This window comes from Podarcis erhardii, assembly GCF_964252035.2.
Source record: "Podarcis erhardii genome assembly, chromosome: 11".
NCBI lineage: Eukaryota > Metazoa > Chordata > Lepidosauria > Squamata > Lacertidae > Podarcis > Podarcis erhardii.
In genome coordinates, this window is record NC_138501.1 from 39,223,995 (window position 1) to 39,248,753 (window position 24,759).

Sequence of the window (24,759 nt, forward strand, 5' to 3'; positions counted from 1 at the left end):
AACAAGCTATAAAATGACACATCTTGGTTAATTGATCTACCACCACCATGACAGCTGTTTTGCCTTTGGATTTTGGCAGGTCCGTCATAAAATCTATGGATACTGCCTCCCATGGCCTTTCGGGCGTGGGTAAGGGTTGTAATAGCCCCGCTGGCGCCACCCTCTCTCCTTTCGCTCGCTGGCACCTGTCGCAACCCCTGACATATTCCCGTACGTCCTCCCTCACCTTGGGCCACCAAAACTCCCTGGTAACCAACCACATGGTTTTGTGCTGTCCAAAATGTCCCGCTGTGGGGCTGTCATGCAACTGCTTGAGTACTCTGCCCCTCAGTTCCCCGTCGGGTATGTACAGTGCCCCTTTGTAATACAACGCCCCGTTCTTTTCTTCGAACCCCCCTGTGTTCTCCTCTGTCCTCCGGAGCTCTCTGAGTTTCTCTTGGGCGTATTCATCGTTCTCCGTACCCTCTATCAGTTCCCTCTGCCCCACCAATGCCGCCCCACACACCCAGCGGTCTTCAGGGATTACATGCCTTGCCTCAGGCGCTCCCTCCCCCTCTAAGTACTCAGGTTTCCTGGAAAGAGCGTCCGCCCTCACGTTCTCGGAGCCGGGCACGTAACGAATCTCAAAGTGGAATTTGGAGAACTCCTGGGCCCATCTCACTTGTCTCTGGTTCAGCACTCGGGCTGTTCTCCAGTATTCCAGATTTTTGTGTTCAGTTCGGACTTGAACCTTGTGCTGCGCCCCAATCAGCAAGTGCCGCCATTTCCGGAATGCTTCATGAATGGCGAGCAGTTCTCGGTCGTACACTGTGTAGTTCCTCTCTGATTTGTTCAACTTCCGCGAGAAGAATGCACACGGTCTCCATTCAGATGTATCTTTTCCCGGCTGGAGAAGAACGGCCCCCACCGCTCGGTCTGACGCGTCAGTCTCCACTCTCATTGGTTGTTGTAGATCCACGTGCAAGAGTTGCTCTTCTGACGCAAACGCCTGCTTTAAGCGTTCGAACGCTTGTTGCGCTTCTCCCGTCCAAACAAATTTCTTTTTGCTACTAAGACAATCCGTGATGGGCGCTGTTAAATGGGCAAAGTTTTTGATGAACTTCCTATAGAAGTTTCCGAAGCCCAGGAACCTTTGCACGTCCTTCTTGGTCTTTGGTGTTTTCCATTCCAGTACCGCTTGAACCTTGCTGGGATCCATGGCCAATCCCTTGTCAGACAACCGGTACCCCAGGAATTCCACCTCCTTGGTATGAAACTGACACTTCTCCAGTTTCACCCACAGCCGGTTTTCTCGCAGCTTGCTCAGTACCTCTCTTACATCTCGCACATGCTGCTCCTCATTGTCTGAGTACACCAGAACGTCATCTAAGAACGCTACGCAGTTCTTGTAGAGCAGTGGCCCCAGGACGTGATTCATGAATGATTGAAAACAGGCGGAGCCCCCTTGTAATCCGAAAGGCATAACGGTGTACTCAAAGGCCCCCAAGGGGGTGAACATAGTGGTCTTCCACTCATCCCCCTTTCTCACACGTATCAAGTTATATGCCCCCCTAAGGTCCAGCTTGGTAAAAATTTTCCCTTTTCTCACCCGTGTTAGAATGTCATCAATTCTGGGCATAGGGAAAGTCACTGGTTCTGACACTGCATTTAGGGCCCTGAAATCACATACAAGCCTGGGCTTGCCTGTGTTTTTTTTGTCCACAAAGAACACTGGGCTGCCCCCCACCGCTCGTGACTCTCTGATGAAACCTCGCTTGAGATTCTTGTCAATGAACTCCCTTAACTCCTGCATCTCACTGTCTGACATTGCATACAGCTTGCCCACTGGCAATTGTGCTCCTGGGAGTAAGGTAATTTGACAATCAAAGGGTCTGTGCGGGGGCAGTTTATCTGCTTCTTTTTCGCTGAATACGTCAAGCAAGTCAGCGTATTGTGGTGGCACCCTCCCTTTGTCCATCACTTCCATCCCTGCTAGAGTGCCCCTGGCGCCTGCCTGAGCCTCTCCCTCCTTGCAGTGTTCTAGGCAATGTGCTGATCCAAAGGAAACCACTCTCTGATGCCAGCCTACTAGCGGATCGTGTAGCGCCAGCCAGCTCATACCCAAGATAATAGGAGCTCCTCCCAAGGTGGCTACGTTAAACGCTATCAGTTCGGTGTGTCGTGCCACCCTCATTATCATTGGTACAGTCTGTTGGCTCACTTCTCCTCCCAACAGCTCCCTCCCATCAATCGTGGTAACCTGCAAAGGCTTACTCAATGGGATAGTCTGTATTTGGTGTGCAGCTGCAAACTCTTTGCTCATGAAATTACATGAGCTACCTGAATCCAATAGCGCCTTTATCTTCAGTGGGTGTCCGTTTGCCAGTTCCAGCAACACCTCTATCACAAGCGCTGGTCTTGGAGGTTCCGGCGTGGGCACATTCATTACTCCCTGGCCTGGCTGCTGTGCCCTGATGTTGGCAACCAGGCGTTGGCTTTTACTGGCTCCGTGATTTCTTCTTCCTCCTTCCCCCCAACAGTTCCCGCCATCCCTTGCCATTCCTTCCTTTGCGGACAGACTCTGGCAAAGTGACCTGGCTGTTGGCAGAGATAGCATCTCTTGCCGCTCTTTCCCTCCTTCTTCCGCCCTTCACTGGTGTTTGAAACTGCGCGCGCGCGCGCTGTTCCAAGTTCCATCGGCTCTGCTGGCGGGAAAGGCTGCTCCGGAATCTCTGGAATGCGGAAGTCCTTCCAACGTTCCCCCTTTCCTTCCCGCTTTTCCATAGCTCTAGCTTCCTGGCGTGCCCCAATGGACAGCGCTGATTTAGTCAGCTGATCCATAGACTCCGCCCTAGGCGCCCGGGAAAGTTCATCTTTCACTGCCGGAGAGAGACCTTCTTCAAACAGCATTTGAATAGGTTCACTAGCAAGGTCCCACCCAAGTCTATGAATCAGCATGGTGAACTCAGTCCAGTACTCACGTACAGATCGGCTCCCCTGTTTACACGCCATTAACTGCCTGCGCACCACTCCCTGCTCGATCTCGCTGGAAAACATCAAGTCCATGGCGCGGAAAAACTTCATTGTGTCCTTTAAGATTTCATTATTGGCTGCCATCAGGGGCCGAACCCAGTCCCTCGCCCCTCCCTCTAGATGGCCAATCACGTACGCCACTCTAGAGTTCTCGTCGGGGAAGTCATCAAACAGTAGATTGAGTGCATATTGCATCTCTGTCCTAAAGGCTTGATAGTTCCGGGGATCCCCCCCAAATTTCTGCACCAGTCCAGGCACCCGTCTGGCAAGTGGGGTGGTCTTCCCCTTATCTGCATCTTGAGCCCTCCTCTCCTCGAGCCTCGCCGTTTGCAGTGCCAGCTGGACCTCCAACGCCCTGTACCTTTGTTCCAGGCTTGGATCTGCGCCAGCTCCCGCTCCTGCTCCTCCGGTTCCGGATGGTTCGCTCATGATGCCTTCTGCTTGCACAAGCTGCTTTCAAAGACTGTCAGATTGCTGTGGTGGGATAGTGTGCTGCTTGTGCGTAAAAGCTTGATCCCTCTGGGGTTTGGCTGGTCATCCAAACCGATGCACTAACGGAGCCCCCAAAGCATGACTCCGTCAGTCGCTGGTAGAATCTGACAGTGGGCGTCTACGGAATTTACGCCAACATAAAAGCTCTTTGACAGACATGCGCTTTCGAGACTCTCTGCGTGACAGTTTCCGGCGAAGGGTGGGAGTTCCCAACGGGGGTCCCGTTACCTCTCCACTACTCTCACTGGAAGCATCCCAGAGCCTCCCCTCCGCTGTGACTCCTGCACTCCCCCTGCTGGTTCCCTCTTCTACTGCAGATTCTCTCCTATTCTCCTGTAGCCTGTCCACTACCTGTCTCTCCGATGGCAGTTCCCTGACAGTGCCCTGCTTTGTTTTCAGGAGGGGAAACTAGAAAAATTAATGCTGTGGCCTACCTGTGTCCATTTTACTTAGTATAGTGGTATCTTGGTTCTCAAACTTAATCTGTTCCAGAAGTCCGTTCCAAAACGAAGGCACACTTTCCCATAGAAAATAATGCAAAATGGATTAATCCGTTCTAGAATTTTAAAAACAACCCCTAAAACAGCAATTTGACAGGAATTTTACTATCTAACAAGACCATTGCTCCATAAAATGAAAGCAATCATCAGTGTTCTGTAATATAAAATAAATAAGACAGCATTGTAGATGATAAAAATTAAAATTAATTTCTTTTCTTACTTGCACTGATGATAGTCATTGTTTGGATGGGGAGCTTTTATCTATTTCCGCAGTCACATAATCAATCATATAACGAAAAACAAGTCATAGTCACAAAAATGAAAAAGCCACACAAACAAAAACACGCAAAAAAGCAAAAACAAAAGCATCAAATATCACTTCAGAACACTGCAATCAGAAATGGAAGGCTTTAATTACGATGGGGGGGGGACTCAAATGAGTGGCGCAAGGGCAGAAGGGGGAGGGGAAAAGGCTTAATACGATACGGGGGACTCAAATGAGCTGCGCAACAGTGAAAACAGAAGCTCAGGAGCATGTTCGGCTTCCGAGGCAAAGTTCAAAAACCGGAACACCTACTTCCGGGTTTGCAGTGTTTGATTTCCAAGTTTTTCAGGAACTAAGCTGTTCAAAAACTGAGGTACCACTGTACTGATTTCAAAAGCCAGTAACTGCCAACTGCCAGGTCACAGGGCCTGTGAATGTGGGTTTGTGGACCTAAAACTGAATTGCATGTGGACCACTCTTAACTCTGTGGAACTAGACTAATATTCTTGTTTCCCTAGAAAGTATTTATCCCACCATTCTTCAGAGTGCTGTGCACTGCTTAGAGGTCTGAAAAGATGTGTATAATGCTCTGATTGGCTGCGTAGTTCTGAGGGAGCTTTCTCTCTGTATGTTTGGCTGAATGTATTCCTGCTCTGTGGAAGGCCTGAGGTGAGCGAGACAAAACCTTATTTCTCCTCAAATTATACACTTGTTTTTGCTCTGTAAAGTGTTAAATCAGAACTTTTTGCTCTGGATTTGGGGTGTGGTATTTAAGTGACTTTGCCAACGTTCCACAGCCCCTTAAGTTGTGATCTTCTTCTTTATAGATTGTCTTTGAATGAACATCTTTCACCTGCCGCCATGGAGTCAGAGAGCATCATGATCCTTTATGAGGACAATTCTGTAGAAGTGCACTATGTGGATGGATCCAGGTTGCTGCTTTCTCCTTGTGGGTCTGAGTTTTTATTTGAGAAAGCCATTCCTGCCTCTGCCCATCCTATACAACCAGCAGAACGGATTCGCCAGAGGACGCAATTTGCTATCAGCATCTACAGGGTAAACTAGAACATTTTTCTGCCTAAGCGGAGTTCCAGGAGAGAGAAGGGGTTATTGTGGGATAATAAATCAGCCCATGCATTAAGACACAGATGGGCAACCATTTTCAGCCTGTAGGTTTCATTCTCTTCTGGGCAACTTTTTAGGGACTAAAAAGTTTTTTTAAAACAACAACAACAACAACTGTATTTTATATTTGGTGTTAGCTGCCCTGAGCCCAGTCTTGGCCGGGGAGGGCGGGGTATAAATAAAAAATTATTATTATTATTAAATGCCCATGCTGAGTGAGGCCAGACTGAAAAGTGGATTTCACTTTTGTACCGAAGCCTAGTTTCTAAATATATACAGACGATAAGGATGTTGGAACTAAACATGGGTTCTTAATTACAATTCTTCTCCTTTAAGAAAGGGGGAATTAAATTTATGCTTTTGTTAATTTACAAATTCCATGATATATATTGTTGTTGTTTTTGTGTGTGTTTTTTTAGGAGAAGCTTTTGCAGGCAATTGATTTCCGGAATCAATATTCTGATCGACCCTATTTACCTTCAAGTATTATACCTCCTGAAAGGAAAAATGTAAGTGCTTTTTGTAGGCTTACTATTCTTATTTATTAAACTTATTAGTCGCCCGCAGGTCTCCAAATGACTTTCCTGTAAAGGAAAATATGCAATACATACACAATACCATAGGAGAAAGGGGAAGGCCATATAATACATTAACATTTCCTATAATGTAACATTTATGGAAAAACAAAAAACCAACATATCAGCCGTATAAATAATAGCAAACAATGTTAACAACACTCAAATAATAAACGAAGCAACATCCCCACTCACTAATTAGCAAATAAAGAAGGCCTTAGCCCCCTTCCTAGTCCAAAAGCTATTCACATCGAACCAACCATTTTCCCGCTTTAACCACCCCGCCTCACCCGGAAGTCTGGTGTCAAAGCCAGCTGTTGCAAAAATCAGTGCTGGATGGATCCCGTGTCTTCCAGGGATGGTCTGGTGTCTCTCTTCTCCCTTTGGGAGGGAGCAGTAGCAAAGCAGGAAGATGGTAGCAAAAATTTTACCTGCTAAGCAGTTGTCCTGGCTACTGCTCCTCTCTTGTTGCTGGTGGGAGTGCAGAGCAGAGACCTGCCTGCCTGCCTGGGGATTCAGCACCTCCCTAGTGTCAAAGCCAGCTGTTTCAGATCTGTGGTGGTGTGGGGATTTGACAGATCAAAGTGGGTCCAAACTAAATTGCTGGGTGGTAGCTCATGGGAGTTGTAGTCCAAAACATCTGGAGAAGGACCAGGTTGGAGAAGACTAATTAATCACAGAATCATAAACTTGTAGAGTTGGAAGGAACCCTGAAATTCATCTAGTCCTCAGGGACCATATAACACTGGTTCTGAAAGACCTACATTGACTCCCAGTACATTTTCAAGCACAATTCAAAGTGTTGGTGCTGATCTTTAAATTATTATTATTTTATTTATTTATTTATTTATTTATTTATTTATTTATTTATTTATACCCCGCCCATCTGGCTGAGTTTCCCCAGCCACATTGGGCAGCTTCCAACAAAGATTAAAAATACATTAAAATGTAACACATTAAGAATTTCCCTAAACAATGCTGCCTTCAGATGTCTTCTAAAAAATAATAATTTATTATTTAAAGCCCTAAACGGCCCCAGGCCAGACTACCTGAAGGAACATCTCCACCTCCATCGTTCAGCCGGACACTGAGGTCCTACTCTGAGGGCCTTCTGGCTGTTCCCTCCCTGCGAGGTTACAGGGAATCAGGCAGAGGGCCTTTTTGGTAGTGGTGCCCACCCTGTGGAACACCCTCCCATCAGATGTCAAGGAAATAAACAACTACCTGACTTTTAGAAGACACCCGAAGGCAGCCCTGTTTAGGGAAGTTTTTAATGTCTGATGTTTTAGCGTGTTTTTAATCTGTTGGGAGCCGCCCAGAGTGGTTGGGGAAACCCAGCCAGATGGGCAGGGTATAAATATATTATGATGATGATGATGATGATGATGATGATGATGATGATGATTAGTCTAACCCCCTGCAATACAGGAATATGCAGCTGTCCCATATAGGGATTGAACCTGCAACCTTTGCTCTCACCAACCGAGCTATCCAGCTAATATTTAGCTGTTAAATAATAAATAGCCTCGGTGGCATTGTGCTTGAGATTTGAGTGATTTTTCTTCCCCTCTTAACAGATTCTTTTCGCAGATATCTCTAAAGCCAAATGGCCCACTTCTTGTGCCAAGAATGGAGCAGCCCGTTTTCACCATGGCGCTGTGACTATCTCTTCTCTAGATGGCCATTCTAGTCTGACCTTGCCTGTCCTTCAGCAAGAATTCACAGTGGAGTTTTTGTGCAAAGTCAGCCAGAAGTTCTCGGCACCACCATTAGATAAAAAATGTAGTGAATCGATCCGGGATCGGTGTGGAAGATCCGGCCAGAATTCTGCTGGGAAACCGTCTTCTCAGCAGCTGAGAGCGGAAGAAGGAGAGGATGACTTTGGCAGGTCTGTGGCACAGAATATGCAGGACAGCAACTCAGGGTCTGTGCAAAAATTAGAGGAGAGTCGCTGGTCTTTCCAGAACTGCTCATCAGAATATTGTTGGGTTACTCAACGTCTGTCTGTGTCCTCCTGCTCCGAAGAATGGAGGTACCCTTTATCATTGGCACTTAGGTTTTATCAGTTACACGCTGGCAAAGAAACTGAACCGGATGAAGGAAACACAGATGTTGAGATTGCAGAGCTTAATATATCACACTCTTCTAAGGCAGTCACTTGTTTGCCTTGGGCTTTACCACTCAGCTGTCATGCTCCTTATTTGCACAGGTGAATTGTTTTTATTTATTTATTTACTAAAGTATTTCTATTTCTGTTTTCTATTATTAAGTCCCTTCCCCTAACTAAGGTGGCTAAAAATCTGCTTAAAAACAGCAGTGAATTTTCCATTGTCGCTCTGTGAGGGGAATAGGGGCTTCAACATGCTTAACAAATTACAATCCAGCCAGGGTTTGGGGGTGGGGGGAGGGCTGTTTAAAACGGTATGATACTGCTTCAAATGTGTAGTGCAGATGGGACTGAACATAGTGGAATTTCATCTGGGAAACAGATAAAATATCAGATTGCTTTAGCTGATATTGCATAACTGTCAACTTTTCCCTTTTCTTGCAAGGAATCCTATTAGGAATAAGGGAATTTCCCTTTAAAAAAGGGAAACGTTGACAGTTATTATCCGCAGTCTTGCCCTACAGTACTTGTTCTAGATTGTTTCAGTTGTTAGCAAGCAGGGTAATTTAAATCACTAGTCAGTGAGACTTGATTTAAATCATTTTTTTTACAGATAGACTCATTCTTGTTGGTATAATCTTAATATTTACAACCAGATGAAGGTTTCATTTTTAGAATAATAAATTTTCAGAGTAGTTTTTACAGTTATATCAAAAATTACTGATTTGGTTATACTATTAGAAATACATAGACAGATAATTATGAAATTATTGTGAGGTTTAATTAAGTTAACTGTTTATATTTGGACAACTTTTCTGCTGTACTTTATTGGAAGGAGAAAAATAATCATTTCCTTCATAACAATTTAAACAATTTATTTAACTAAAGCAATAACATTATAGCATATGTATCCATGTTTGTTAACTGATGTGGTTAAATGGTTTTGTTTTTTAAAAAAAGAAACTTAGACTGAGTTTTAGCACACATGAAAAACTTAAAACAAATCCTCATTTCCTCATAAATAGCCGTTGGACCATAATGTAATTTAAATAGAAAACTACCCTTAGAAAGATTTTTCCTCCAAAAGCATTTTTATTTTAAAAACCCAATTTAAATTTTAAAAAATCCGATTTTTTTTTTTTTAAATCATTGATTTTTATCCACCCTGTTAGCAAAGTTTCCAGCAGGATTTGTTAAGTTCGGTGTCTGCTGATTTGTTTCACAGGTGGGATTTCTCTGATTTCTTGCAACTGAGGAAAGAGGACAGTGGTCAGTATTTGTACTCCCAGCCAGTTAAAATAGTATGGAGTAAGGGCATCATTTACAGGTGAGTAAAACAAAAGACAAAACACAAAATTTAATGAATAGCAAATTAATATCGCTTACCTAACATCAGGAAAGTTTGGGTTTTTTAAAATATACTAAGTTTTTAGAAGAAGTCTCTGCATGATTTAAGTGAAGAAGAGAGGCTTGAAAGCAGTGCCACAATATTGGACAGTCCTATGCACACTTGCCTGGGAGTATGTGTCTGCCTCTGAGTACAATATTGTACACAGCTACTACTTCTACAGTTCATGTACTTAAGTCTTGTTGACCCCAATGGAGCTGAAGCATAGATGATGATGATGGTGATAATGATAATTTTTTATTATACATCAAACATTAAAAACTTCCCTAAACAGAGCTGACTTCAGATGTCTTCTAAAAGTTGGAGAGTTGTTTATTTCCTTGACATCTGATGGGAGGGCGTTCCACAGGGCGGGCGCCACTACCAAGAAGGCCCTCTGCCTGGTTCCCTGTAACTTCACTTCTCACAGTGAGGGAACCGCCAGAAGGCCCTCGGAGCTAGACCTCAGTGTTCGGGCTGAATGATGTGGGTGGAGATGCTCCTTTGGGTATACTGGGCTGGCTGCAGTCCTGTGCATGATGTGACTTTAGCCAACACCACTATTTTATCTGTAATTAATCCACACAGTCTCATAAGGTAGTAGGACTAATCAGTACTTTCTCTTAGGTTTCTTCTTGGAGCTAGACACATAGAAATCTACCCCGGTGATGGCTCAGTTTTCAAATCGGAAGGTTCCTTTTTGGGGAAATATTTCACTCGCTATTATATCCAGGAAGGAACGAGGGAGGTAAATGACGCCATTTTATCTTTCAGATCCATCCTAGAATATTTGAGGAACGTTGCTGTAGGTCTTCTATTATGCTATGTTTATGAATTACAGTTTCCATTATGTTTTCCTTGACACTTGAAAGATGACAGGGAATACCCAGGCATTTTTAGAGCTAACAGTGATATGTCCAGCAAAAGGTGGAGATGTTTGAAACTGGCAGACATGGCCTGGTTTTTCAGCTTGTGCTCAGTGTTTTTATACTCTATTCCCCTCACAGAGCTACAGTTCTCAGAGTGGCTTAACAACCAATCCCTCTTCACAGGGAACTCTGAGAATTATAAATCTGTGAGGGGAATAGAGGCCTCCTGACAATTTTCAGTACCCTTAAGAAACAGCAGCTCCCATAATTCTTTGGGGGAAGCCATGACTGTTCAAAGTACTATCATAGTGCTTTAAAATGTATGGTGTGAATGTGCCTGAAATTCTTGGTTTGCTCACTAGAAAGCAATTTCCTTTTCCTTTTTGCATCTTTTAAGATAGAAGAAACAATGTATTCTGCAAGCAGTCTACCACCTGATGTACCTGGAAGTCTCTACTCTGTGTGGACCATTATCACTCAAGCTGTAAGGTGAAATATTTTGGCTCTGCATTTTTGTTAGTCCACACACCAAGGGCATGTATAGCTGAGCTGAAGGAACATTTACTGCTTTTCCTGTGTCTTATAAAGTGCCTCTTGAGTAACTGACTCAGTTTACATCATGACATGAAATGGGTTTAGGAAATGCTGTTTTATTGGTTGGCTAAGGTCCTAACAATAAATATACAAGTAAATATAAACTGACTTATTTTTGTAAAGCCAGTATGTCCTTATGAAACATCTTTTATCTTTTTCTTTTTTTAAACTACCTAGAGTTCTTCAACATAATCTTGAGCGCATGCTTTCGTTAACCCATAATTACTCTGTCTGCTGCTGGAAGATGGTGGTGGTAAGTAAGAATGAAGGTGCTGGCAGTTGACATCTTGTAAAATATCATGCTGGTCTCTGTGCTCACAGCACTTCTCAATTTTCAGGGTCAAAAAAATCTAGGCACATGGAAATTTTAGATTTCCATTCCCAACCAATTTGAAGAGTTTAAAGCAGATAATTTTGTTTATAAAGATGTATATTTTTAATGAGAGAAAATAAACCTTTATTGACCTATTGAGGAAATGCTACAAATTATATATAGGCTCTTTAGGTCCTATTCTCCCCTAAACTAGAGAGTATGAAAATAAATGAAACTAGAAAAGGATCAGAAACAGCAAAAGGGCTTTCCAGTAGATATTTTTGCCATTGAAATCCTACTCAGTATTGATCCAGAGCAGATTCCAATGTATAGTTAGCAGAGTAACAAACTCGTGGCAGGATTCCCAAAAATAGACCAGAGGCAATTGTATTTTATCCAGCAGAGCTTTACTGCTACTGAAGGCAAATGAGCATAATGGTCACAAATCCAATACATTCAGGATTGGCACTGTCCATAAGAAATCCATTTGCAGCAGACTTAAACTTACAATAACTTATAATAAGTCTAAACCTTAACACTAAGCATACTATGTACAGAACACCACACCAGAAGGAAAATAGATAGAGAGTGAAACCCAGGTTCCTTCTGGCGTAACTTTTATAGTCAGCCTGACCTTGACAGAAAGAGATAACAAGCTGTACTCAGCTTCTCTGAAGGTAAAACCAAAACATCATGAACATTCTGCTTGTTTCCTTTCACACAGAGAAGTTTCCAGAACCCTCTTGAATTAAGCAGAATAGGAAAGATCTCTACACATCAGTTCAATACTTTCTGCACTAAGAAATGCAAACGTGACAATTTTCCCCATGTTATAAATTAGTACTTATTTTTGTCCCACATTGCTTCTTTCAGTGTCCTGAGAAGGGTAGAGGGCAAATGCTGCCAGTCCCCCTGGCTGAAACAATTGTTCCCAATGTAGGAAGGCTCATTGCATATTCAGATAATAAAGTGCATGCCGTTTTTTATGATGGAATGATCCTGAACATGGTGTGGGATTTCACTTCTCAAGATGGAAAGTCACAGGTGAGCCTTACAGGGTGTTGATTTAATTTATTCCGTGCTTGGGAGCATTTACCTCCTGGTAAATTAAGTCCAGTCAAAGGTGACTATGGGGTTGCAGCGCTCACCTCGCTTTCAGGCCGAGGGAGCCAGCATTTGTTCACAGACAGCTTTCCGAGTCATGTGGCCAGCATTACTAAACCACTTCTGGTGCATGGAGGACTGTGACAAGTGCTAGAGCGCACGGAAACGCCGTTTACCTTCCCGCTGCAGCGGTGTCTATTTATTTACTTGTGCTGGCATGCTTTTGAACTGCTAGGTTGGCAGGAGCTGAGACAGAGCAACGGGAGCTCACCCCGTTGCGGGAATTCGAACCGCCAACCTTCAGATCGGCAAGCCCAAGAGGCTCAGTGGTTTAGACCACAGCGCCACCCGTGTCCCTTTACCTCCTGATACCCGTGCAAGAGAAGACATCCTGACTATTTCCTGTTTCAGCCTTTTCAGTTTCATCGTATGGGTGGCCTTTTATAAAATAACTCCACGAACGTCTAAATAGAGAAATTATTTTGTGGCAACTCTTTCCCTTAAAAAATGGCTACCACTTGCTAATTGTTTGTCTGCTCCCCAACCCCGAACCCTGTCCCTTCTGCAGTAGAAATTTGGTGAAGTGTGCCTCTTAAAATTTCTTTGCCCCAAACAGGGCGCAGTTGAGAAGCCATTTGCACACAGCTCTGGTTTTTGATTGTATGGTTGTCCAGCAGGCAGCAGTCAAAAACCTATTTAGAGTGGCTCTGCTATAAACAACAGTAAAAGTGAATGAGATTTATTATGAGAGTATGGGATTTGGGGGTTCGGCCGGTTTGCTTCTGGGGTTGAAGAACTAGGGATATATTAGTATTCAGAATTATACTGACCCGCTTGGCTACAAGAAGTGCTCAGAATTGGAAGCGTGCAGGGAACCACCTGGAGGGGGAACTAGAAAACTAAGTCCCTACCTGAAAAAAATGACAGTAGACAGGCAGAAGTTACTTGGAAGGAGGGATGAAGTAGGGTACTTCTACTGATTATCTAATTTTATTCTAAGAGACCTCAAGATGCTAACACGGGTTGGTGCAAACTCACTTCGCCTGCAGGAGCACAGCAGCTTATCCATGTAGATCATCCTGGGCTCTATGAAAGGTATTTGTAGGTTTTTTGGATAAATTTAGCAATTTCAGTATGATTTAATTTGCCGAAAAGAGAAAAATGCAGGTGAAATATTTTTCCTTCCTCCTCTTGCTGTAGATTTTGGTAGAAGTCATCAATCCTTTGACTACAGCAGCAAACATTTTAATAAACATTTGGGGAGATAGTATTAGACACTGTGTTCGAAACTCCCATTGTTCTAGGCACGTTTTACGACAGGGAATGTCATTTGTGCGAGCAGCTTCTGAGCTCCAGGTGCAGTATTGCACTTAAGATTAAAAGTGCAGAATGGAAGAAAAGGAGGACCTTTTTCTTCCTCCCCGCTTCCAGCTACTCTCTGAAGACTGGAGAAGAGACCCTCTTAAGAATATTACGGGGGTGGGCAGGTGAAGGAATAGACCATGGGTTGGCAAACTAACGCCCGGGGGCCAGATCCAGCCCAATCACCTTCTAAATCTGGCCCACAGACAGTCCAGGAATGAGCGTGTTTTACATGAGTAGAATGTGTCCTTTTATTTAAAATGCATCTCTGGGTTATTTGTGGGGCATAGGAATTTGTTCTTCCCCACCAAAAAATATAGTCTGGCCCCCCACAAGTTCTGAGGGACAGTGGACCAGCCCCCTGCTGCAAAGGTTTTCTAACCCCTGGACTAGACCATGTGAAAAACGAACATAATATTTTAGCTGCAGTTCATTCATTTTCAGCATTGCATCCTTGTTATTAAAAAAAGCGCACCTAGTTACTCAGTTGTTGTGCCCATAACCTAGGTTTAAGGTGCCATTTGGCTCCTAGCTTTCATATCTCTGTTTCTGATTAGGCAGCTGTTTTCCTAGAGCTATTTTCCTGCACTACTTCTGTGTGCTGTTGGCAGAACATCATGTAGGATCAGATGCTAAAGTCTTGTCCCCCAACTCCCTCATGTTCATTTTTTGCAATCCAACACTATCAGAGACAGGCGGGTCTGTTTTCCTTATTAGGGACAGGATGCCCCAGCTGCCATTGGTTCTTTAGTTGGTGTTGCCCATTCATGGTGGATGTAACACAACTTATTTTTCTCCAACACAGATACGTAACAACCGTGGTCAAATGGTGCAGAAGCTTAAACAAGGATGGAGAGGTGTGTGCAGGCGCACCACAGCCGATTCCTGAAGAGACCTGGTATGCATCTTAAATGGCTTTCAGGGGCCATCTGTATTTATTTTTAAACACAAGTTTATTCAATTTTATTTATTACCTCTCTTTGGGAACCATTTGGATCCATTAAGAGGCAGGCGGTGGACCATTCAAATTGGTCTCTCCTACCTGCGGAGGGGAAGGGTTAGGGAAGTCTAGTTGCACCAGGAAGTGATCTGACCATGACACTGCTTTTGTTCCACTGGAACTTAAGTGTCAGATCACTCCTGGTAAACACCAGGTTTAAGGCATGTTGTTGTGGTAATAAGCAAAATGGTATTTTGAGAAATGTGTTCTCAGTTTTATATTGGTATTTTATAGGTCCGTTGCTGCTGAACTTGAAAAAATAAGAAGATTCAACTGTATCCTTTTCGAGCACATTTTGAATCCACAGAGAAGTTCTTAGCAGGATTGGATCATTCTTTTCTTGAGGCAAGCAATAATAAACCTTTTCTATACTTTGGTTCAGTTTGTTAGCCAAAGTACTAGTAAGGTGTCTGCGAATAGTATTAAAATATTAAAGGTCCTTCACATTACTTTGTCATGTGGCAATTTAGTTTTATTTAAGAGAAAGGTTTTTTATTACTTGGGGTGGGGGTGGGATATGCATTATGTACTTATTTAATGACATATTGAAATAGCCTCTGGAACTTCTTTTAAATCTTGCAGTGCAATCTTAGACATGTTCAGTGGGACTTACTCCCAGCTAAGTGTTATAAGTTTGCGGACTTACACTGCAATTGAAACCCCAGCCGGGAAGGAATGGGGCCACTGTTCCATCCACAGTCTAACGGCAGGGATGACTAATAACCACTTGCCTTGTTTTGAGGCTTTCTGTGGGCTGTTCTGCACATTCGGCAGGCAGAGTTTCACACCAGCAGAGTGACTCTAGCAGGACTCTGCCCAAACTACCCCCACCCCTTTCAAACCCAACACAAAGCAGGTTTGCATTGCAACATGTATTGAACTCTGTGATGCCATCACAAATACAGCACAAGACAGCTTATGAATTTCCCCAGTTCCCCTGAGAGAAGAGATTTGGTTTTTGTCTCGCTGTTTTCCCTCCTTAACTATACAACTACAGTTTTAGTGGAGAACAGCAATATTCCAAGTACGGTTTCAGCTGCAAAAAGAAATCCATCCTGCAGCACCGACCGGCAGAACAGACCAGAGGAAATCTTTTTAGTTGAGAATGTTAGTAAAAAGAACATAGCTGAGACTCTGGAAAAAACTTCAAAGGTTATCAGTGATATTGACTTTCTTTTAGCTTCCTCTGTAAAGAGAAATGAGGTCAAAAGTAATTCCGGTAATTCTGTCCCTCATTAATCTGATTGAAGTAGAAAATGAAATTCAACCGTCCAAGGTCAGGCCACAGAGTTGTTCTGAGTCACTGACTTTATAGATAATTAAAGGCAGGATTATAAGTTAAGGATATTGTTAATTTATTAATTTGAGTGTATGTTGTGGGGTTGTTCGTTTATATTTTATAGCTTCCTTGTTTCTCTTTGGAGATAGGTGGGATAGAAAATTTTAATATAAATGTTTGTATATATATGTGTGTGTTTGTGTGCACGCAAACTATGGGTTGTTATAAAAGGCCAGAGATGAGAGGATTTTGTTATAATGCCAAATGTAACTGCACTGTATAATCCTGTACCGAATTAACAGTTAAGAATTAGTTATTTCCTACATGTTTGATAATCACTGGCTTTGAAATTTCAGCTGTCATCTTTTATAACATTTTATTCTGATATTTGAAGTTTTTTGGTAGAGGTGGGAGAAGATCTATACCACTGTTTCTGTTTATGAATGTTTGAATAAAGCCATACAGGTCAATTAAGCAAGGCGTAATACTTAACTAAGTCTTCTAGTACGTTGGCTGTTTTTCAAATAAAGTTACAATGAAATTTCATTGTCACCTTTTGAAAAAAGAAATTATACTTTGCACAGCAAGAAAAAAATCATCCTTTTATTGTTCCTGTATATGTATAGTCTCAAAATAATAATTGGACCGATTCAAATTTTATAGCTGTAAAAGTACCCCTCCCACGCCCTCAAAAAGGTGGTGCCAATAAAACCTTGGAAAATTAAATTGCTGAACACTGTGTACCCTGCCCAGTGGAACAACCGGGTTCCCATATCTCCCCTTTTAATTTGCTTACAGGAGGTACAGAGGAGATTTGGAGCATCTGCTCTACCACTCATATGGAAACCTCTGCATGCCACTCCCCCCCCCCCCTCTGCACACATTTGCGTTCAGGAAGAGGAAGAGCCGCTCTCGTCAATTGCCTTGCTTGTAGCATAAACGACATTTTAACCCTATCTCTTGACTGCGAAGCGAGAGGAAGGAACGCGCCGTCGCTAAGGCGGGTGGGCGGCGCTCCTGCCACTCTCCCAGGATGCCGAGAGAGCGAGAGAAAGGCGCCGGTGGGCGGGGCGGCGCATGCGCCGCCACCCATTCCTCTGGCGCTGCTGAAGGAGGTGAGCAGGGCGAGAGGGTCGCTGGGCGGCGCTGAGGGGGCGGTTGGAGGCCGGCGGGGGGGAGGAAGAGGAAGGGAGCGGCGGCTGCTCTCGAGGGCGGCGGAGGGAAGGGATGGCGCGGGTCGCCCGGGGTGCGCCTAGCCGGTTCCTCGCCTTCGCCACTCGGTGCGGCGTCCCGAGGGAGAGCATTCAGCCCCCGGCGTGGTGGGCAGAAGCTCGACAGGGCCTTGGAAAGTACGGGGAAGGCGACCGGGGCAGACAGAACCGCAGAACTGGAAGGGCCCGCGAGGGTCATCTAGCCCAGCCCACCGTGGGGCTCGAACCCACGACCCAGATATTAAGAGTCTCATGCTGTACCAACTGAGCTAACCCAGGCTATCGACGCTCTATTGAGCCGCTCTGAGACCTCTGGGTATAGGGCGGTATATAAATTCAATAAATAATAATACGGTAAATTGATCTATATCCTCTTCTTTTCCTCGCAGTCACAAATGACTGCTTTTCCATGCGAAGGTACAGCTTCCCCCATTGAGTTTCTGCTTGCTGCTTAGGGGAACAGGTACCCAGTCGTGATGGGTGTGTGTGTGTGTGTGTGTGTGTGTGTATGTGTATATATATGTGTATATATGTGTGTATATGTGTGTATATATATATATATGTGTGTGTGTATATATATATGTGTGTGTGTGTATATATATATATATGTGTGTGTGTGTGTGTGTATGTATATATATATATATATAAAATGCACACACACACACAGCTGCTCAGGGCAAAGGACTGCCTTCTTGTGCTCTGCAAAGCCCCCACTGTGTACTCATGCTGCTATATACAAGTCTATTAGTATTCTTATTATAAGGTGTAAGGGTGAGGATTAGATTAGAAGGGAGTAGAGTGACTCAGACTCACAGTGGTGGCTATGAGAGGTTAAAATCCCGGCTGAGGGGGAGAAGATGAGGGAAGGAAGTGCCTGAGGATGCTCCATGGAGGTATAAGATCTGAGAGTAGGCCTTGAAGCAGCCATGGTGAAGGTTGGGGGGGTATTTATAGGCACTAGGACAAAGGGGATGTCCAGGTTTGAGCTGAACTGAAGTATAGAAATGGAGGCAATAGAAAGTGGAGGTGGGATTTTGAATGTGTTGTTGAAGCAAGGGCAGGAACAGGGTTGGGCTTTGTTGTGTTAGGATTAAAATAGCTCAGAAATCATACACAGCTGGAACGTTCATCCAGTCCCTTTAGGAAGAAAGGTAGGGGGCAGGAGTGGAAAGGAGCTCAAATTGCCTTGCAAAGAATGCCACAAAGTCTTTATTGATAATTGGCCTGCACATTCCTATATTAGTCATTATAACATAAAATAAATCAAGAGCCAGATTTTGTAGTACTTTTCTGCCTTGTTGCCTGGTTTATGATTCTTGCATGCATTGGATGAGTGGGTAGTTATTTACAAGCCTGAGCTAGAAAGGGGAGTTGCAGGATCTTGGGTTGGGTCAGTGTTTATTGCTAGTTAGGTAGTCAAAGTAGGTTAGTTCTGAAGTGCTCAACAGAGATCCAAACTAGCTGGTTGATGTGCTACAGACCAATCTTGCTGAAAACAGTGGATTGATAACATAGGCAAGATGAGACAACTTGAAAAATGGGCAGTAGTTCATACTGGATTATTACTGGCTAACATATGTCTAGACAATATAAAACTATGATTCTGATTATCTCTTAGTCGCTAAAATGTATACTAAGGGTGACTTTACATGCAACATTTTAGATGTATGGATGTGAAGGTTAAAACAGTACATATATTTAGGTCATGTATTATAAAGTACTCTTCTTAGAATAATGCAGATTTGGCTGCCCTCTTCTCCCCAGCCCATATCCCTTGCTAAATTGTGTGCATAGTGGCAAGCCTGTATTTGTTATTATGTATAGTGTGATAGTTCCTTCCTTCCACTCTTAATGTAAGATTTAGGGCAGGAGTGGGCAACCTTTGGCCTACTCAGACATTGCTGGACTCTGGTTCCCTTTATCCCAAGCCTATATGGCCCAATGGTCAGGAATACTGGGAGTTGCAGTGTACCTGTAGCTGGAGGGCCATGCGTTGATTTTAGGCATCCCTGATTTTATGCATGTAACATTGTGATACTAACCTCTGTATAGTTCCACTTTCCTGTTCCCTATTGCTACTGCCTGCAAAGTTTAAGCACAGGTGTAACTTAGTCTCCTAACTAACCTGGGTAAGTTTGTTTTTCCAGCTTGGGCTTCACACATCTCTCCTACGGGTATTGCAGTTCTTGGTCTGGTGAAACACTAGTTCCTCACTAATTTATTTTGCTTCCACCACATTCTCCAGCTTTACCTTTTTGTAACTGCTGCAGCTTGAACTCTCTCATGGTGGCTGAGAAAAGGGCATGCCAAAAAGTTCTCCATTACAGAGCTGTGATTATGGAGTTTATCCATATTCTCATCCAGTGTTCAGGTATTATTTTGAATAAATTCTGTACCCAGTTTCACAACCACTGTAGTACACTTTGGATGTAACATTCAGAAAGTATCTTCCCTGTCTGTGACAAGAACTGGGCAAAGTGAATGTGTTTGGCAAGAAGTAGTAAACTAATTAGAAATCACTAGTTAATTAACAAGCAACATTAATTATGACTCATACGTTCATTAACTTAGTGAAGGATGATTTCCTTTGTTGCGAGTGCTGCAAAACTAGCCTGGAACGCCATGTGCTGATTTTACCTTTCTCAGAACAGCCAGAGCTGCAAAGTTATATTTGTCTTTTTGAAGATATTTTTATGAAAAACGAAAAAGAGCACACAGCTGCATGCATTGAGGTGTTTCTTCTGGACCCAGGGCAGGCTTCAGGGTGCAAACAAGAAGCAAGAATGAAGAAAGCCTATATCAAAGCAGATGTGGCAGATGAGATGGAATAATAGCTAGAACAGATACTAGCTGTGAGCTTTGAAAATGTAGGCAAGCAGAAGGGCAGAGGAGAGGTACTGTGCATAAAAATGAGTGCTATAAGAAATGCAGGTTTCAACTAGGACACTGGTTGACGTAATATGCACAGATTTAGCTTTGTATGGAACAGTGAACCGGAAAAATGTGCTTACAGAGATTCTTATTTGGCTCTTAGATTTCTGTGCTGTTCTGTGATCTTTCTGCTCATTTAAGGAAACACATTTTTAGTACTGATAAGTCCTCTCATTAAGCTTTCTCTGATAATTACAGAATGACTGAAGATTTAACAGACAATGGACCGAATGTATCCTGATGGCATTTTGTGCATGGAGACATGTTGCTTGCTATGGCATCTGAGACTGAAAAGGCCCATGCTCTTCTCCAGTCATTCAGCACAGCTTCTGTAATTTCAAGCCTAGGATTGGGGTTTTTCTGCTTTGTAGCAGATAGACTTCTGCAGTTTTCCGTCATTCAGCAGAATGACTGGCTGCGAGCACTCTCTGATAACACTGTGCATGGTGTTGTGGGATTTTGGTCTTGGGCAATAGTGATAGGACTCAAGAAGAAAAGTGACTTTACAGAAGTCATTTTAGCTGGCTTTCTTTCATCTGTCATTGATGTGGATCACTTTGTTCTAGCTGGATCTCTTTCATTACAGGTAAGCAAAACCACAGTTTAATTACCTGGATTTTTTAAAAAAACCATATATGCATAATTTGAACCAAAACCATTGGAAGTATTTTTAATGTTAATTTCATGTTAAAATTTTCCATTTGATTACTTGGTTGTGCTCAGGTTTGAAGGGCAGACTTCAGTGCAAGCCACCCTGATGTGCCATCCCTCTTCTCTTATCAGTTTTGGATTTGATGGGGGTGGGAGTTGGATAGCTTTTTATGCTGATTAGTCTCCAGAGCTAGGAAATACTTTGCATTTAATTTTAGGGCGAAACTGTTGGTGGTAAGGAAAAATAGTGTAAAGGGAGAATTCCCTGGATGCCAAGGTCCAGGTTTGGTTAAAATACTCTTTGGTGAGATAACCCTATCAGAGATTTAAAATATGCATCAAAGTAAAGCATGGAAATAATAGGCTGTTAGACCTTTAAGATTTTCCCTTCTAAACTCCTTCCCCCAGCGTAGAGAAAGACCACACATTTAGTAAGTTAAAAATTCTTTACTTACAAACTCTCCAAATGTCAGGTTCAGGGGCTTTTCTGTACAGCATTCAGAAAAAGTTGCACAGGCTGTAAAACTTGGGCTTAGTGGTGAAAGTTCCTAAACTGCTGACCCAGACTAATAGCAGCACAACAGCTTTGCCACAGTGACTAGGATTCACTATGCAGGTGTAAATTATCCACCAGGATAAAGAGGTTTGGTTGTGATGCTAGCCTTGTCCAACCAGTGTATCTGTAATTTGGAACTGCTTCAGATCAGAAATATTAAGTATAACATATTTTAGTGTGCCAGTTTAATATTTATAGAATGCATTGGAGGACCACATTGAAATTGCTTTTCTATACCTTTTCCCAGTAGGTGGCACACTTCACAAGAAGTTCATGTGCATGTAGGATTCTTATTTTCAAACTTTTTATTTTGCTTCCCTCCCCAACTGCCATTTGTCTTAACTAATATGGTAGAATTGTTTTATTTTTAATTGGTTTTCACTTTTATTGTTTATTTAAAGAATTTTTCTCCTGCTCTTCAGCAGAAAAACACTCCCAGTATGGCTTACAAATGTCTGATAATATTTACTTTTACTATATTATGACATTTACTTTTACTATAATATGCCATGTATATTAGTTCCATGCACTTTAAGTGCTTGAGCATCCTCAAGACCATATCTGAATGTTTTTGTTTGGTTTGGATGAATTAATCAAATGACTGAAAAGTAAAATGTAGCATAAAAAGTAAACTATTCTCTTACATTTTCAAACAGTTTTATCATTTATATTCCATTTTTCCGACTCACATGAGTTGCCCAAGGCAGCTTACAACTGCCATCAACTAAGAACACAATAGTTTTTAAAAGATAATAAGCAACATAGCTTCATTAGTTCCTTTAACATTAAGAACTGCTTTGCTGAACAGAGGCAAATATCCACATAGTTTAGACTCCAGTCTCTATTGGTGGTCGGAAAACATCCCATGGCTTACAGTGAGAAGGCAACAAACGGAATGGCATATATTCCACCAACACATAGAATAACAGAGCACACACAAAGCATGAAATATACAGTATCTGATCATGGAGTCCTTTCTGGGCTATGTGTTGATTTCTCTCAAAATGGAGATAAATGAAGAAGATTCTAGCTGTCAAGAGTCACATAAACTGTTCCTTGTAATTCTGGCTGCCACTGTACACTGTGCTTTTCTTTCCCATAGGCTGCCCTGACTCTCCCACGAAGACCATTCCTTCACTGTTCTACTGTGATCCCTCTTGTGTGTTTGACATTAAAGTTTATTATGCACCTTTTCAAGCTGAAGGATTCCTGGTGCTTTCTTCCCTGGATGCTGTTTATCTCTTGGACTTCGCATCACGTTCGAGATGCAATTCGTCATGGCCTGTGGATCTGCCCATTTGGAAAGACTGCGCCCTTGCCTTACTGGCTTTATGTGGCAATCACGGCATCATTACCTCATCTCTGTTCTTTTATTATGTATTTAACAGGAACAAGAGAACTGATGGCAACCAAACATGGGATGCGCATTGATGTCTAATGATAATCTAGAATGGTAGTGTTTGCATCACTGAAGTAATTGCCTCATGTTTTCTGTGTTTAATGTTGATTCTCTGAAACCACTGCTGCACAAAGTAATGAACATGCCCAAGCAATCTCACTAGCGTCTCCTGCACATTTTTTTAAATTCCAAAATCACTTAAGTATTTTGTAAAGTATCAGTAATAGCAGCTATTCACTTCCATGTCCCTCCCTTTGCCAGTCCCAGGGGGGATATATTGCTTAAAGAAATCTTATCTGTGTACATTTTTAGGTGTTCACTTAAAAAATGGTAATGTGTGAGTTGGCCAACAAAAGTGTAAGCAGGGCAATTGTGTTGAACAGACAGGTTTGTGGGGAATGTTGTGCTTTCCTGAGTCTGCCAGCAAATTCCTTTATGCCTTAATGTGAACAGCATGCCATAATATATATTTTTTGTAGGGGGAGTATGGTTTTGCATGCAGCTTTTTTGGTTAGTGCTATCCTGAAAGAAACAAAATGCTGCTAAGGCGCAGTTTGTATATATTTTATATCACCACAATCCATTTGGGTGAGTTAAATCATAGCCTCTTCAAGTCTAATTTTATATGTGTTTTATAAACATAGGACACCAAATGTTATCAGTTGAAATCCTCTACCTTAAAATGGTCTGGGCTCTTGTCCTTCCTAGCTAGGTTCCAGGATAAGTTCAACTTTAGCTAGATTCCCGAAGGTCAGTGTTTCTGAAATGTTTTAATTTGTTGTCTTATTTTATTATATTTATTTTAGTGAATGACAGCACCTCTTTGCTTTGTTAACTTGTACTGTAATAGCATTGTGTTTTGTTTACTACATACCCGTTCATTTCAAGTTAAGAGACTTTAAGCAGCTGGCTTAGGTTGCAATTCTAGGCCTGGAGAGAGACTCAGTGAGCTAAGTGGGACTACTAAGTAGAAATTCATAGGATTGCACTGAAGTAGCCCTTGTGGGGGCCTTTTTCTTAATGAGTTTAGGGACTACTGGTAAATGTGTAGTGTAGAACACTCTTGCAAACTTTGCATGTACAGTGGTGCCTCGCAAGACGAAAAGAATCCGTTCCGCGAGTCTCTTTGTCTTGCGGTTTTTTCGTCTTGCGAGGCATTCGTCTTGCGGGGCACCACTGTATGAAAGTGCAGGTTTGATTTCAAAAAAGTTCTCCATATTAATAGCACCACAAATAAAACTGAGCAGTGTACAAAACAAAATAAAGATTGAATTGAGAGTTCAGGAAAACTTGGGTAAACATACAAATTTGTAAGAGACATTTTTAAGAGGGTTGATGTTATCACCAAGTAACAATCAGCGCAACCAGCAGGGTTTGCTCAGAAGATCGTAAATAATGACTTGGTCTGTACTGGGGCAGGGAGTAATTTTTGTTTTAGATCTGTAAACGTCAACAACAGAAACTTGGAACTAGTTAACACACTTTTGGTTCATTGCAAATCATCTGACTCCTGGTGTGAACAAATGTATTCAGCAGTAGGACAAATGAACACAGATAAGAATTGTTAAGATTTTCTTATCCTTTGGGAATCTCTTCTATAGATTTTTTAAAACTCCATATACAAACTTATACCAGGGGACCAGACTTGCCAATTAACCGCCATCCTAAAATTTCATTGTTTCTTAAAAGTTCTTGAAGAAAGGTCCAGGTTATTGAAATTTAACATATACTCAGCAATCAGCTCCTCTTATGACTGATATATCAGCCATGGTTTCAGGGGTACTCCCTGCAAATGTTTTCCTGGCGGTCATTTTCTTACCACTGTTCCACTTCCCAGTTTTTTGGAGCAAGCTCTGTACTGGTGCACTGTGACTTAAACGGACTGCTATGTCACTTACCTCTGTGATCTCCACAATCATCTACGCAGACAATCAAGCCTGGGTTAGTACTTTGATTCCCTGCATTGGTCAGAGAATCATATTATAGGGTAAAATTTAACACAGTTTTAATCAGAGTAGACCCATTGA

The 24,759-nt window shown here is 42.6% G+C and overlaps 2 protein-coding genes across 11 annotated transcripts in view; both read left to right on the forward strand.

Moving 5' to 3' along the window:
• LOC309352725 (uncharacterized protein C5orf34 homolog) overlaps positions 1-16,555 on the forward strand; it is a 20,924-nt gene extending 4,369 nt beyond the window's left edge. For 2 of the 6 annotated variants that reach the window (XM_081881459.1, XM_081881461.1), the window contains exons 2-14: positions 4,788-4,938; positions 5,097-5,325; positions 5,814-5,903; positions 7,547-8,178; positions 9,302-9,403; positions 10,091-10,211; positions 10,730-10,821; positions 11,104-11,176; positions 12,113-12,283; positions 13,344-13,438; positions 14,511-14,603; positions 14,940-14,980; positions 15,703-16,553. In XM_081881459.1, the coding sequence (XP_081737585.1) occupies positions 4,910-4,938; positions 5,097-5,325; positions 5,814-5,903; positions 7,547-8,178; positions 9,302-9,403; positions 10,091-10,211; positions 10,730-10,821; positions 11,104-11,176; positions 12,113-12,283; positions 13,344-13,438; positions 14,511-14,603; positions 14,940-14,980; positions 15,703-15,944 (2,010 nt within the window). In that variant the 5' untranslated portion in view covers positions 4,788-4,909 and the 3' untranslated portion in view covers positions 15,945-16,553. Of the gene's footprint in view, positions 1-4,478; positions 4,706-4,787; positions 4,939-5,096; positions 5,326-5,813; positions 5,904-7,546; positions 8,179-9,301; positions 9,404-10,090; positions 10,212-10,729; positions 10,822-11,103; positions 11,177-12,112; positions 12,284-13,343; positions 13,439-14,510; positions 14,604-14,939; positions 14,981-15,702 lie in introns of those variants that run through there. The other 4 variants (XM_081881460.1, XM_081881458.1, XM_081881462.1 and 1 more) reach the window with 4 other exon arrangements.
• Positions 16,556-17,008: 453 nt separating this feature from the next.
• TMEM267 (transmembrane protein 267) lies at positions 17,009-22,891 on the forward strand. 5 transcript variants are annotated; one of them, XM_081881138.1, is made up of 4 exons: positions 17,051-17,099; positions 19,441-19,566; positions 20,325-20,712; positions 22,436-22,891. In XM_081881138.1, exons 3-4 carry the CDS (start codon positions 20,389-20,391, stop codon positions 22,769-22,771), a joined length of 660 nt encoding a protein of 219 aa, XP_081737264.1. In that variant the 5' UTR covers positions 17,051-17,099; positions 19,441-19,566; positions 20,325-20,388; the 3' UTR covers positions 22,772-22,891. The 5 variants fall into 5 exon arrangements, with proteins under 5 accessions (XP_081737266.1, XP_081737264.1, XP_081737263.1 ...); XM_081881137.1 differs by lacking the exon at positions 17,051-17,099 and adding an exon at positions 17,572-17,658; XM_081881139.1 differs by lacking the exon at positions 17,051-17,099 and adding an exon at positions 17,581-17,658 and having other exon boundaries at positions 19,466-19,566.
• The last annotated feature ends 1,868 nt before the right edge of the window (positions 22,892-24,759 follow it).